Source organism: Ovis canadensis, chromosome 19 (genome assembly GCF_042477335.2).
Source record: "Ovis canadensis isolate MfBH-ARS-UI-01 breed Bighorn chromosome 19, ARS-UI_OviCan_v2, whole genome shotgun sequence".
Taxonomy (NCBI): domain Eukaryota; kingdom Metazoa; phylum Chordata; class Mammalia; order Artiodactyla; family Bovidae; genus Ovis; species Ovis canadensis.
The window spans coordinates 45,132,905-45,147,564 of NC_091263.1; the positions used below are offsets into that span (position 1 = coordinate 45,132,905).

Here is a 14,660-nt window from a genome sequence, read left to right on the forward strand (position 1 = left end):
TATCAGTGCAATTGCCAGAATCCTCTGAGGTGTGTCTTTAGTCGTTTTTTAAAATTTCATTTTCTTATTTTCAAATTCTGCTTTGGATATCCAGCAATGTTTTGCTGTACTTTGCACTGACATAATGCTAAGTTTTTAAAAATTAATTAACTGATTGTACATGTAAGATATGTACTTAAGACATGGACTTCCCTGGTGGCTCAGATGGTAAAGTGTCTGGCTACAATGCCGGAGACCAGGGTTCAATCCCTGAGTCAGGAAGACCTCCTGGAGAAGGAAGTGGCAACCCACTCCAGTATTGTTGCCTAAATCCCAGGCAAGGAGAAACCTGGTAGGCACAGTCCATAGGGTCACCAAGAGTCATACATGACTGAGTAACTTCACTTTCTTTTTCACATGTAAGATATAGATAAATTACCAAACTGTCTTTCAGTGTGTCGTTGCTTTATAACTTTTAAGTAATGGAGAGATGTTATTCACAAGTATCAAAATTAAGTAGTTTAATGTTAAAGTATCTGTAAAATAGATTCCCAAATTCATGTTATAATTGCAAATTGTTTACTTAAATATAGCATCTCCGATGCAGTTCGATAACTTTCTTTTGATATACAGCATGCTGTTTAACATATTAGTACACATGAAACAGATTTTTGAACATAAAACATTTCTTTGCGATGCTTTGTTAGTGGACAGATTAAGCTTATTCACTCTTGGCTTCCAGGATTTAAGGTTTCCTTGATATGCTGGCAAGGTGAGCTCTTGCATACTTGTAGGTAACATCAACCAATGTCTTTTAAGGGGCAGAAGTTTGATTTTTGCTGGGTGGTTAAGAATGCTACAGATCTATTTGTAGATCCAGTGTGCTTAAGGATATCTTGGATCAAGAAACTCGAGGAGAAAGTAACATCAGGGTTTTCCTTCTAGGTAAAACATTCCTGATCCAGGTCGGTGTTTGACTCATATATTTCATTGATAAAAGATGAGCCCAGGAAGTGAACGCATCACAGTCTTTTAAAGCTTTTACCATATCCAACCTATAGTAGTTTAAACCATGCAGGTATTTTATTTTTATCTACAAGCGAGGAAATAAAAGGGCATTGACTGAACTCTTTTTTTGTTTGTTTTGTTTTTCATTTGGGGCAGGGAAGTGGGGGAGCCTGTTTTTCTAAAAGGGGGTCAGGCTTTTTTTTTTTTTTTTTTTTTTTCGGATTGCTAAATAATGTCACCAGTAAAAGAGTTAACCAGATTTCACTTGATTCACTCTGGGTTAGATGATGATGAGTAATGCGAGGTTGGTAACTGCAAATTGTTGTTTATAAGCAAACATGGCATTGTGCAAACAAGCAGGCCTGGTCTCCAACTGGTTTGATTTCATGGTGGTCAGCAGCTGATCTATGTAACATACAACCTTTCTGCCTCTCTAAATGTCAGAAGAATGACTGTTTGTTTATCTTGCCTTCTTTGCAGCTGTTTACTCTGTAATGCATTTACCTCGACCTTGATTCCCAGAGAGTGGCCCCTCTCTCCTCCCCAGCTCTGTTTACATTAGCCCTGCCCCTGGTGTCACCTATGAAATCTGTTGATTATTCCACCTGGTTAATGTTAAATTACTCTTGTAAGATGATGTGTTTGTTCATAAACACAAATGCTGGGCCCCTTGTTTACTGTACCCATGGTAGCAATCGTTATTAAACAAATATTGCTTTGTTTGCGGGTGTGAGCAGCAGTTTATCCTGCAAGGTCTGTTTTTAAAAACACACACACATTAAAAAAAAAAAACTTACATGCTAGAATTTTGATAAAGAAAGAAAAGGGGAACTTGTCCCTGGAATGTGGTTGAAACAGACTTAGGTTTGCTTTTCTTATCTTTTGCTTGGATGAAGGGGCTGGAGAGATTAGCGAGTTGTTTGGTTTTTCTAAGAGATTTCCTTAGTGTAATGATATCTATGCAGTTGTTTGCTTTTTTTCAGAAGGGAGAGAGCTCTCCTGAAAGGCCACTAGCTCAGTAATAGAACATCAGATGACTAGAAAACTCTTTGTGGAACAAACAAGGACTTAGAAGGTCTAGGAGAAAAAGTCTAGTGCTATGAACAAGGCAGTCACCTTTGAAAGGTACAATCCTTGAGTTTTGTATTTTTATGTGTTGTGTGTTGTCCTGTGGGCTCCATATGGATCCTCTGTGATGCCTATACTACAAGTTTGAAAGAAGAAGACTAACTTTTAGTTTACTATGTTCTGAATAATTCCCTGTACTATAAAGACATACTGAGAGGACAGCATACAGTTAGTATCAGTGATAATATTTTTAAAAGCTAGTATTGTGGTTCTCTGTTACACTTACCTGCCTCACTTTAAAATGCATTTATGCTTGTATCATTTCTTGTTAAGTAAAGCAGACCTTGTATCTCTCTATTCAGCTTGAGGTGTCTGTGATGTGTGTGTGTGTGTGTGTGTGTGAGTGTGAGTGACTCTAGGACACTGGCAACCACAACAGAAGCCTGTCCTTTGTCCTATTTTGCAAACAATAGAAAAACTCAGCTCACATCATCTTTGTTTTTGTTTTTTAAATCACTGTTTGTTGCTGTTTCTGACTTTGCCTCTGTTTCAACACTGGGCAGGGCCTGTTAGCGTTTGCTGTAAATTACAAGGATACACCACAGACTGGGTTGAGGGTGGAGGCTGAGGGGGTCATGACCTTCAAGAAATGGTGGTCTTTTATGTCAGCAAAAGCCTGCTAATCTCTCTGTGAGAGTAGCTTTGGTAGGAGAAAGATATACATGCATAGGTGGAGTTTTTGAAGGATAAAATTAAATAATTGTCCATTTCACACAACAGAGAAATGCAAGCAACAGAGTTCTGATGGTCGGCACTCACAAAGCTGCCATGATTGCTGTGAGCTTATTGTCCACTGTGGCCACCAGAGCGGTTAGGTGCTGCAGGAGAAATGGGGGATACGTGAAGTGTGTCATCGAACACGCTGGTCTTTAATTGCTGTTAGGTATCCAACTCTGTGTAGATTCCGCTATATAAAATATGGAAATGAAAAAAATATATAGTCTGACCTGGTTGTCGGTCACTTTATTCCATTAGGCTCTGAGAATGCAGCAGTTTGAATGTTCGAATGATTAAAGTTTGGTAGGCTTTGTTAGTTCTTAAACTTAAAATCTGTTTTGTTCTATGAAAATGCATTTTAATTAAGCTCCCCGGAACACCTGGCGGCATCATACCTTAAGCTTCAGAGGCTTCCTTGAGGCAAAGCAAACAACCTAGTCCTGAACTGGCAAGGCTCCTTTTTGCTCTGTTTAATTATTTGAGCTTGTCTGGATTAATATGCCAGGGAGTGGGTATGGATTCTCCTTTGTACTTCTGTCTCCTGGAGCGACTTCTCACTTCTATACTTTGCTCACAGTTGCTATGATTACAGCACCTAAAGTCTCATCTACTGGGAGAGAGCAGAAAAAAAGACCAGTGGTCACTGAACCTCTAAAAATATGAATTAGAGATCTGTAACTTTTAAGAGGTTGGCATGTTGTTATCTGCCCTTCTTGATGTCTTCTTAATATAAAGAGTACAGTGTTCCGGAAGGTTTAGTTATGACAAGTCACAAGACTGAGGCATCTATAGTTTCCCTGAAAAGTTTTACTACCCTGGAATTGAAATTCAGAAATGCTTTTTCCTTGAAAGGCTGGAGTCCCCTGTCTTCACACAGAAAGCCTGGTAGAAAAGGGAAATCATTTGTTGTTGTTAAAACCATCATTTTCAGTTCAGTTTAGTCGGTCAGTCACGTCCGACTCTTTGCGACCCCATGAATTGCAGCACACCAGGCCTCCCTGTCCATCACCAACTCCCAGAGTTTACTCAAACTCATGTCCATCGAGTCGGTGATGCCATCCAGCCATGTCATCCTCTGTCGTCCCCTTCTCCTCCTGCCTCCAACCCCTCCCAGCATCAGAGTCTTTTCCAATGAGTCAACTCTTCGCATGAGGTGGCCAAAGTACTGGAGTTTCAGCTTTAGCATCAGTACTTCCAATGAATACCTAGGACTGATCTCCTTTAGAATGGACTGGTTGGATCTCCTTGCAGTCCAAGGGACTCTCAAGAGTCTTCTCCAACACCACAGTTCAAAAGCATCAATTTTTCAATGCTCAGCTTTCTTTATAGTCCAGCTCTCACATCCATACATGACTACTGGAAAAACCATAGCCTTGATGAGACCGACCTTAGTTGACAAAGTAATGTCTCTGCTTTTTAATACGCTCTCTAGGTTGGTCATAACTTTCTTTCCAAGGAGTAAGTGTCTTTTTAATTTCATGGCTGCAATCACCATCTGCAGTGATTTTGGACCCCCCAAAATAAAGTCTGACACTGTTTCCACTGTTTCCCCATCTGCTTCCCATGAAGTGATGGGACCAGATGCCATGATCTTTGTTTTCTGAATGTTGAGCCTTAAGCCAACTTTTTCACTCTCCTCTTTATTTCAACCTTATTCCACTAACTCTTCCGAATCATGAATCTCAGGGAAAATTAAACATCCCGTTATTTACCATCTCCAGGCCTCTGAATTATCCTCATGTGTATTACATGTTCACCATGGGTTTTGGTAGTTTTTTATTGGTTGATTATCTTTACATTTTCAGCAAACTGGGACAGTCTTACTTCGGTGAAGACTTAAAATGGTTTAATGGCTGAAGTTCTTTTCTGAGTTTTAGAACTCCAAAACAGTCATTCCCGAGTACAGGAAGCAGAATATTTTAAAAGAAGCAACATAAAAGGTGGTGACTACAGGCCCTTGATCTCATTTGATTGAGAGGTTGGATTGGAATTTTTCTGTTGTGTAATCGTTCAGTTAAAAATTCAGCAGTTATATATTGGTTTCCTATTATGTTCAAGGCGTGTCTGAAAGTCAAGTTGGAGATAAAGGAATTTTGTGCTTTTTAATTCTTATTAAACAAATGGAGATGGAGAGGTGCAGAAGGAAATCATTTTAATCGGAATGCTTTTTCTTCCATTTAATTGATAAATAAAAGTGCTTCTAGTTTGATAAGTAAAAGCTAGTTCCTATTTCTTTTTCCCCCCTCCTTTGCACTATAAAGGTTAAGAGAGCTATATCATTACTGTTATTAGAAATTTGCAGTATTATTGTTATTAATTATTTCCTGTTAACAATGAACAGAATTTTCATCTCAAGTTTCTCACCAACTGACCTGAATTCCTCGTTTCACCGAATCCCTGCTGTTAGGGATTCTGGCTCTCTAGATGCATCCGCCGTATTGTTGCCTGTACTCATTCCTTCTCACACCAAACCCTGTGTCTCCTGCATTCTTGAAGGCCAGAGAGAGGAGTAACTCCTTTAGTCTCCAAATGCCGGTGCTTCCTAGGAGGGATGTTCCTGGAGCTTCTTGATTTCTGCTCCCAGAGCGGCCCAGCCCATCACCTGCATAATATTCTCTCTCCATACTAACCTGGAACCGATGAATATTCCAGTTTTACCCTAGATGCTCCCATATGACCAAGTTGCCACTTGGTTTTTTTTTTAAAGATGCTTTTGACCACTTCATTGCTCCTTAACTGTTTCTTCGTTAAGTACTACACGAAATTCCAGATTTTTAAAGATAGATGTAGATGCGTACAGTGCATGATAAAGTTGATAATACATAAATCATTTTTAACAACAGGTAATATGCATAATTTATGGTGTTACAGTGCTATCTTTTTGATATTTATGATGGATAATGCTCAATTTTTGCCCTCATATTACTGCTTTAAATTATACCACGAGAAAATTAATGAGAAAGTAGATTTATGGGTTTCATTTGTTTGTCAATTCGGAAATTAATTGGGTGTTAATTTTAGCCGTCCCTCATCAGACCAGGACTTCAGTCTGTATGCATTACTTTGTATTCATTGTGGCTTACTTCCCATTTACTCTGGGTCACTAGCTTTGCATACATTAAAATAGCCCTCCGGCTCATTCCCTTGATTACTTTTTGAACTGCCATGCATTAGAAAATTTACGCCTTTCTGTTATAATTATGAAAATTTGGCTTTGGGAGATGGTGCCTTCACAGCATGGTTAGCACTCTGACTTCTCTACCTTAACTTGGCTCTAGGATGGTTGTTCCATGAAATGGGACTGCTGCTAGTGGGGTCAGTGGACGGACAGAAGTGTGTCTAAAGAGTTCAAAGACAGTTTGTGGAAGTACTGTCAGATGAGAAAATAATCAGCTGTGGTCAGTCCGGTTCTCCAGTTCCTCCTCCTCCCCTGCTTTTGTCCTTGAGAGTATGCTGTGAGATTGCCAGTTGGAGACAGTCATTCAGTACGTGTCTTGGAGCCAGCTGTGGCCCTTCCATCATGCCCTTGCTTCACTTGCTCCCTGTAATCCACTCCACCGGCCCTGTGTCTCCTCACTGCCACCTGCCCCAGTAGCATCTTCCCAGGTAAAGGGTGAAAGATTGGGAAGCTTGTGTCTCTCTCTCTGGGAAGTGTAGACCCCTCTTCTACATGGAGGCCCTGACTTCCATCTAGATCTAGATGCTTTTGATATTTGATTCCCTGACTTGAATGAAAGGAAGTGAGAGTACCAGGTGGGTTAGTTTCCCAGGTCACTCCACTGAACTATGATGGGGAGTAAGTTCCCCTTTTTTGAAATTTGAAGTCGCTCAGTCGTGTCCGACTCTTTGCGACCCGTGGACTGTAGCCCACCAAGCTCCTCCGTCCATCAGATTCTCTAGGCAAGAATACTGGAGTGGGTTGCCATTTCCTTCTCCACACCTTAAAACTCCTTGGTGTGTATAGTGTGGCGAAGTAAATCCTTCACACACTTAAAGGGAATAGTTCATTTATCTAATGAGACCTGAAAGTGTATGTTGGTTTTATTTCTTAATACAAACAGGTATGATTTCTTCTTTCCTGAACCATGTGGAGATGATTGTTAAGGATTTTGAATCTTCATGCTGCAACGTGAGGATTTTAAAGAGTACTTCTTTCGAAGAAGAACTAGGCTGACTCTCACTCTTTTTTAACTCACCTACAAACCCTGTGCGGAGTCTAACTGATAATTGGGTCAGAGCCACATGATCGAGATTTTGAAAATACAGACATAACCTCCTTTTATTACACTTCACCTCACTGTGCTTCACAGACACTGCATTTTCCTGTTTATAAATTGGAGGCTTTTGGCAACCCTGTATCCAACAAGTCTTTCAGCCCCATTTTTTCCCAGTAGATTTTACTCACTTTGTGTCTTGGTATCACAAATTTGTCATTCTTACTGTATTTCAAATTTTAAAAATTATTACCATACTTATTAAAGTGCTCTGTAATCAGTGGTTTTTTATATGACTATAACAATAAAGATTACAACTTCTTGAAGGTTCAGATGGTGGTTAGCATTTTTCGGCAATAAAGGTTTTTAATTAAAGTATTTTTATTAACAGAATACTTTTTTTTCAGACACAATGCTATTGTACACTTAATACACTACAGTAGAGTAGAAACATACCTTTTCTATGCACTGGGAAACCAAAAAATGTGTGTGACTCACTTCACTGTGATATTTGCTTTATTAAGATATTCGTTTTCCTGCCATAGTCTGGAACCAAACCTGCAGTGTCTCTGAGGTCTGCTTGTGTAGCCACTCACATAATCTCTCCATTTGTGCATTTGTAGAGTTCTCCTCGCCCTCCTTCCCTCCGTCACTTTCTTCATTTCACCTTTCCATCCTTCCTTTTATTCCAAAGCCTCTCTTGTCTCTTCAAAGTGCATACCATTTTCCTTCCTTCCTCACACATGGATGAACAATGAGAAAGAGGGCATATTGGGGGGGGGAGGTGGAAAAGGGAGGGGATGGAGTGGGAGAAGGACCGTGTAATCACTCTTAATCATTATCCTAAAAAGTGATCTTGCAGTTAACTTTTCTTCTCCTCTCCCCATAGACATATAAATATATTTTACAAAACTATGTTTAGTTTAATTTACACATCCTTTCATGAACCGACCAAGTTCTTTAAGGGCATTTATTCTGCTTCATATAAATAATTGATCAGCCAAGTTAATTTACTTCTGCCTGACTTGGTCAACCTTAATTAACTGCCCTGGAATCAAGACTGAACTTTTTGTTAGCTTAAAATCTTTCACAAGCATGATAACAAGGGTTTTATTTTCCTTAAATTTTCAGCATCAACACTGTAACCAAGGAAATAATCATAATAAGAAAGCATTGCCTTCATTTACTATAAATACATTGGCCTGGACATTATGAATTTTCCAGAATACTGCCAGAGAGCAGCTCTATTGGCAACGACAATAAATAAGCACACTAAACTCAGTTCTTATCCCTCCTACAAGTCCCTCCAGCACAAAAATCGATCTTTTGAAATCAGTAGCGCTGTAATGTTTCCAAGTAAGATGAGAAGCGGGCCATTTTGGCTTTCGTAAGCTTTCCGACATCTGTGCGATTGTAGCATCAGCTTTTGTGCGGTTATGTTGAATGGATCATATGTGATTTAAACACGCCCAGCTCCTTCAGAGAAGTCATAGAGAAGGCTGGAGGAAGGTTTGGCTTTTGTTTTTTGAGAAAGCACTTGTTAGGGGGCCTGGCACTGCCATGCCCTTCAGGTGCCATGCCGTTCCTGTTTAGGCTCTTTGGATGACTGTGTGTCCTTTCTTGTTTTCAGTTTGTCATGGAGCAAAGCAGATCATTGTCTAGGATGTCCCAGAGGAGGCGGAGGTCACCCATACTAGGTGCTTGTGACAAGCACCCAAGAAGAGAGCTCAGCATTCTAAGCCAGAGAACAGAGATCCCTCTCCTGTGACTTGCTTTAGATGAGTCTAAAATTGTAAAACTCAGTAGAAAAACCTCAAGTACAGTGGTTGGCTAGCATGCTGACACCTTTAGCTTTGTACTTCAGATGTTTTTTCCTTGTCTACCTGCCACCTTCGTCGTTGCCTTTTTGGGTTTTGACTCCATTTTCTTTGTGTAGATGTCCTGATTCACTACCTAGTGCAGGACTTTGCAAATTGGAAATTTGCTCATCCTTTATGGAATGGACAAGTTCATGTCTGCCTAACTTGCTGAGGTTTAGTTTTCTTATCTATAAAATGGGAATAGCCTTTTCTCCCTCATAGAATACTTCTGTGTTTGAAAAGTACATCAGAGGGCTTTGTAGTTTGTGCATATGATACAAATAGAAAAGCCTTATTAAATAGCTTGAAACGTTCCATAGAAAGAAAAAACTGCCAGCCCAGATATTGTTAGAAACATTCTTAGACATCGACACTCCTCATTTTTTCACATGTGCTTTTCAAAAAACCTGTTTTCTCCTGATTGGTGTGGGAGATTATAGCAAAGTTTAAATCTTCCAACCAACATACTACTGTTAGCACTTGACTAATTAAGGACATCCTCGGACCAAAATAATCCTTTATGCAATTTCGATCCCAAAGCCTGCACTCTCACAAACCTAGTCCCCAAGCCAAGCTGCTTGGCTTGATGCCTGTGAAACTTGTGCTGGAGGACTTGGCAGTCTTCTGTGGAACTGCATGGAGCAAACCTTCTCATCAGATTGTGCGTTGGATATTATTCTGACTCCACCCACCACGGTGTTGTCAAACCCAGGAAAAGGGAGCTGGGTCAGTCTCTTTGACACTTGTCTTCAGATCTGGGAGCCCAGCGGTCAACGTGACTTGAAAGCCGTATTTTACCTGTAGCACTGCTTCCTGAGGACGGGCTATTTGGCTAAATACATCCCATTCTGAGGGCAGGTATAGAGTTTAGGTATAGACAAAAGCATTGTCTTTGTGGAGTGGGAAACCCCTGATATGGACAGGCTTTCTGGAAGGTTAAAAACATTTTTTTTTCCTTTTTTGTTTAGATATGCTTGTGACATACCCTAAAACCTAAATGGGTTTCCTTGCTTAGTACTAAAACGACTATTTCCTTAAACACTTTTTTTTTTTCCTTAGCTTCTGTACACGTGGGAAAGTTTATGACAGAGAAACTAAAATGCTGGGGGACAAAAAAATACCTACGTTTCAGAAATCTGGTGTGTTTTTTTGGTGATGAACTAGATACTTGCTTTGCCTGGTTCTTGCATCTTAAAGTTTTAGTTCTTTTTTGGTAGATTCTTCACTCTGCAGACAGTGAGATATGAATGCAATTTTCAAAGGACTATAGTCACTGAAATATCTGATCTAAAGAGACAAGAGTGAATCAGCTGTTGTGTCTGAGTTTGTTTTCCACCTGTTCACAAAAAATGCCATTCTTAATCCAGTTCAGAATTGGATTAACTTTAATGTGTGTGTGTATATATGTCTTCTGGGTTTATGAAATTTGTCATTACATTGGATGATACTATGCATGGAAAGGAAAAAAGATACGGATTTTTCTGTTCTTAATTTTCCCAGTTGTTTTTGTATGAGTATAGAACAGACTTAAAGCAATGTCTTACAGGAAGACACCCTCCTATAAAGATGCCTAGAGTGTTTAAATTTGCGTGTTGTCACGTATTTCATCTGCGGGGCAGAAATCTGTAACACTTTGTGTATATGTGTCATCCGTGATTTGAATCAATTTGTGTAAAAGTTTTCTGCCCTTTTATCTAAGGTTGGTATTTCCCAGTAGTCTTAATTATTGGGGCATTCCTTAGCTTGGATGTTTGAATTATCATCTCCCTTCAGTGATAATTGTTTGTGTCTGGCCTCTCAGCCTGGAGTGTGACCCTGAAATGTTCATTGTTTCGCCCTTTCTTTACCTCAGCTTTAAAAAACACGTAGCGAAGAACTCTGACGTCAGACTGAATTTTGTCTTCAGTAGTCCCCCTGCCCCCCAAATCCACAGCTTCACTCTCTGAGGTTTGTTTTCCTCAGTCTGACAATATTAAATGGAAAATTCCAGAAAGAAGCAATTCTTAAGTTTTAGATTCCACGCCATTCTCAGCGAAATGAAATCTCACCATCCTGCTCCGAGTTCCCCAGGACTGGAATCATCCCTTTGCCTAGCGTTTCCCACCCATTTTCCATTCAGTAGCCATCTCAGTTGTGTCCAGGTATCACAGGGCTCATGTTCAAGTGCTAGTGTTCAAGCATCAAGACTAGTGATGCTGGTACTTCGGATGTGCCAAAGAGGAGCCATAAAGTGCTTCCTTTAAGGGAAAAGGGAAAGTTCTCAGTAAGGAAGGAAAAAAATCATGCGGTGAAGAACCAATCTTCTATCCATGAATCTGTGACGAAGAAAAAAGAAGGGCATACTGGTTTTGCTCTTGTCCTTTGAACAGCAGAAGTTGTGATCATAGTGTCTGAAAAGTGCTTATTTAAGCTGGAAAAGGCATTAAATATGTCCAGCAAGATATTTTGAGACAGACCTCCTCACATAACTTTCACGCTAGTATATTGTTATAATTGTTCTTTTATTTAGTTATCACCATTAATCTCTTATTTAGAAATTAAACTTTACCTTAGGTATGTATGTATAGGAGAAAACACAGTGTATATAGGGTTCAGTAGTCATCCACTCGGGATCTTGGAATGTATCCCCTGTGGATAAAGAGGGGATTACTATAATAATCTTTTATGCAATCCTGTGTATATATATTTTAAAGATTTTTTTATGTTTAGTACTTTCCAATTCAGGCTTCCCTTGTGGCTCAGCTGGTAAAGAATCTGCCTGCAACGTGAGAGACCTAGGGTTTGATCCCTGGGTTGGGAAGATTCCCCTGGAGAAGGAAAAGGCTACCCACTCCAGTATTCTGGCCTGGAGAATTCCATGGACGTGTATAGTCCATGGGGTCGCAAAGAGTCGGAAACGACTGAGCAACTTGCGCTTTACACTTTCAAATTCAGAATTTTTTTTTATTAATCTGCCTAGGCAACATTTTCTCCAAAATAAGCATAAGAGGGCCTAGACCTTTCACACTTTAAACCAGACCAGACGTTAGGCATTCAGTATGAGAAACACGTAACTCTGAATGGGACTTCTCAGGACAATTTTAACCATAAGACAAAGACAAGAGTCCATTTATTTAGCCTCTGAAAAGTTGCGACTCCCCACTCCCTCTCTCAAAGTAGCCTATCTTATTGGAATGGCCAGTTTTGAAAAGTTCCAATACTTGAATGATGCCAGGGAGTGCAAATCTTTAGAGCACTTTTGGGGTTTTGACTGTAAGGGTAATGAATTAATACCTCAGGAGGCCTCTTGCTAAGGTGCGTTATCTGCTGATAGACTACATTTGGAAAATACTTCTTTAAGAGTGTAATACATCATACAGAGCCTACACATACTAAAATTAAATGTTACACCTAATACACTGAATGAAATGACTTACTGGTTTTTGAGCAAAACATCCAGATAAATCACAGGAATTTAACCATAAATTCTAAGTTCATTTGACAATGTTATTTTTTTTCTGAGGAAAACGATAGCATACATAGAATAATACTACTAAAAGTTGAATTTGCTTTTCTTTTACAGTTTTTAATTTCTATTTTATATTAGAGTATAGTTGTTTAGCAGTGTTGTGTTAGTTCAGGTGTACAGCAAAGTCATTCACTTGTACATGTACATATACCTGTTCTTTTTCAGATTGTTTTCCCATAGAAGCTATTAGAAAATATAGGTAGAGTTCCCTGTGCTATACAGTGGATCCTTTAAAACTTGAATTTGGACCAGCAGTTCCATCTTCAGAAACTAGACTGTTGGACCACTAATAAGGGATAAGTTGAGTGAAAGAAAATGACAACTGTTTACAGATTTTGGCAACATGGAAGGCAGGGCCCTTCTCCTTATGTACAACAACTGTGCTAACAGCTGCTTTTTTCTTTCTCCCTGGCTCCCTCCTGCAAATCAGGTTTTTGAGTCATGATGCAAGAATCTGGGACTGAGACAAAAAGTAACGGTTCAGCCATCCAGAATGGGTCTAGCGGCGGCAACCACTTATTAGAGTGCGGCAGTCTTCGGGAAGGGCGGTCCAACGGGGAGACGCCGGCCGTGGACGTGGGGACGGCCGATCTGGCCCACGTGCAGCAGCAGCAGCAGGTACTGTGCGCTGAAGTCGGGCTGTGGAGGGAGGTGGGTGCAGAGGCTGCTGTTTCACCACACACTTGACCACTGTGACCGTCTGATACTCAGCCGGCTGTCTGACTGTACGCAGCATCTTTTAAGCCACTAGTGCGCCGGGGCCCCAGCCATTGGCTTTAAGAAACAAATTCTCAAGCTTTTGTCATTTCAGTCTTGGGAGGCCTCTCTGTCTTGGGGAATGGTTGTTGAAAGTGAGATTGGGTGGACCTCTGGCCACTTCCTTGGAGCCCCTAATGTGCCAGCCTAAAGTTTAACTGCTTGGAATAAAACAAATCTTTGGAGGAATGGTTCCTAATGCTTGAGTTTAAGAAAAAAAACAATAAATAGATTTATTAAGCCTTAGGAAGAAGGAAACAAATAAGGGGTCAAGAATACAGGAGAAACAAGGGCTGTAAGCAAGGAAAGTAGGAATAAGGAGAAATACCCAAGCAAAATTGGTTAGATATCAAGACATCAATAATGCAGGCATTGGTGTAAGAAATTGCTTGCTGTTACTCACAGTTTAGGGAGATAGGCCACTTAGAAATGTTTCTTATATCCAAATAGCAGTTGGTATGTGACTAAATCTTACTACTGTTTTAAAGTATCCCTTTTTGGTGGCTACCCCAAATGATCACAAGTTGGGACATATTCATTCTTGTTGTATCCTTTGTAGGCATTTATATGGGTAACTGTGATTGACTGGTAAACTGTTTACAAATGGCAAAGGGTGTGACAAGGTGAATGTTACTGGTTGGCCAAAGTGTTGATGCAAATTCAAGTAAGTAAATAGCATTTGCTTGAAAATAAGCATTGTTTTCACAGCCTCTCTTGAAATTAGGAAATAGTGTACATTTTTGTTAATGATCATGAATGATTTTTGTTGAATTTTAGTGTTTGATTCATTTATTAAATACAACGTAATTTGGAAAAAAAAGGTGAAAAAAGAATGGTAAATCTTTGGCCCTTTCTGAATGAAACATATTGTTGGGGGTTGGGGGAAGGAAGGAAAAATGCAAACCTTTTCTCAAACCATTTTCTTGGAATCTATAGCAGAGGAACTAAGGCAGTCCCTTCCTGTTTTGGGGATATAGCATTTAGCGGTCTCTAAAACATGTATTATTTTCTCCTTTCTAAGAATTTTTACCAATAAGGAGTCATTAGCTTGTTAGTCTGTCAGAAAGTGTTGGTACCAGCCTGAGACAGTGAAATCTGTGGGGAAAAATAGAAAAGAGAGAAAGAGCCTTGAAGGGATTTGATCTCTCTTTTAGTGGCAGCTCACACTCGATAGTGCCTGCTTCCTGGGCATCCCATCAGCTGGGATTGGTGATGTAGACTGTGCGTAAACTTGGGGTATTTGCAGTAGCAAATGGCCAAATGCTAACCAGTGACACTGGTGACAAGACCTATCAGTGGTAGAAAGGGATCCATGTATTTGTGTGTGTATTTGTTCATGTGATATTCTCAGATATTTGTGGTTATATTGGAAATAAGTTGGTAATTTGGTTTGCCATTTTCTGTGCCCGTACCAAACAGAGGCCAAGATCAACTGTTTCTTTACGGAGCAGCTGAAGTGGGGCTATTGACTGATGTGGTATACGCAAGGGC

General features: G+C 39.9%; 2 protein-coding genes across 5 annotated transcripts in view; both read left to right on the forward strand.

The window, feature by feature from the left end:
* The window catches only part of EIF4E3 (eukaryotic translation initiation factor 4E family member 3), a 524,749-nt gene extending 510,760 nt beyond the window's left edge, over window positions 1-13,989 (forward strand). The window contains exon 14 of the transcript XR_011250848.1: window positions 12,844-13,989. The gene's annotated coding sequence lies outside the window, so the exon portion shown is untranslated. The remainder of the gene's footprint in view (window positions 1-12,843) is intronic.
* The window catches only part of FOXP1 (forkhead box P1), a 622,410-nt gene that overhangs the window by 368,654 nt on the left and 239,096 nt on the right, over window positions 1-14,660 (forward strand). For all 4 annotated transcript variants that reach the window (XR_011250843.1, XM_069561641.1, XM_069561643.1 and 1 more), the window contains one exon: window positions 12,844-13,031. Coding sequence is in view for 3 of the 4 variants with exons in the window: in XM_069561641.1 (XP_069417742.1) it covers window positions 12,855-13,031 (177 nt within the window). In the remaining variant the exon portion in view is untranslated. The remainder of the gene's footprint in view (window positions 1-12,843; window positions 13,032-14,660) is intronic.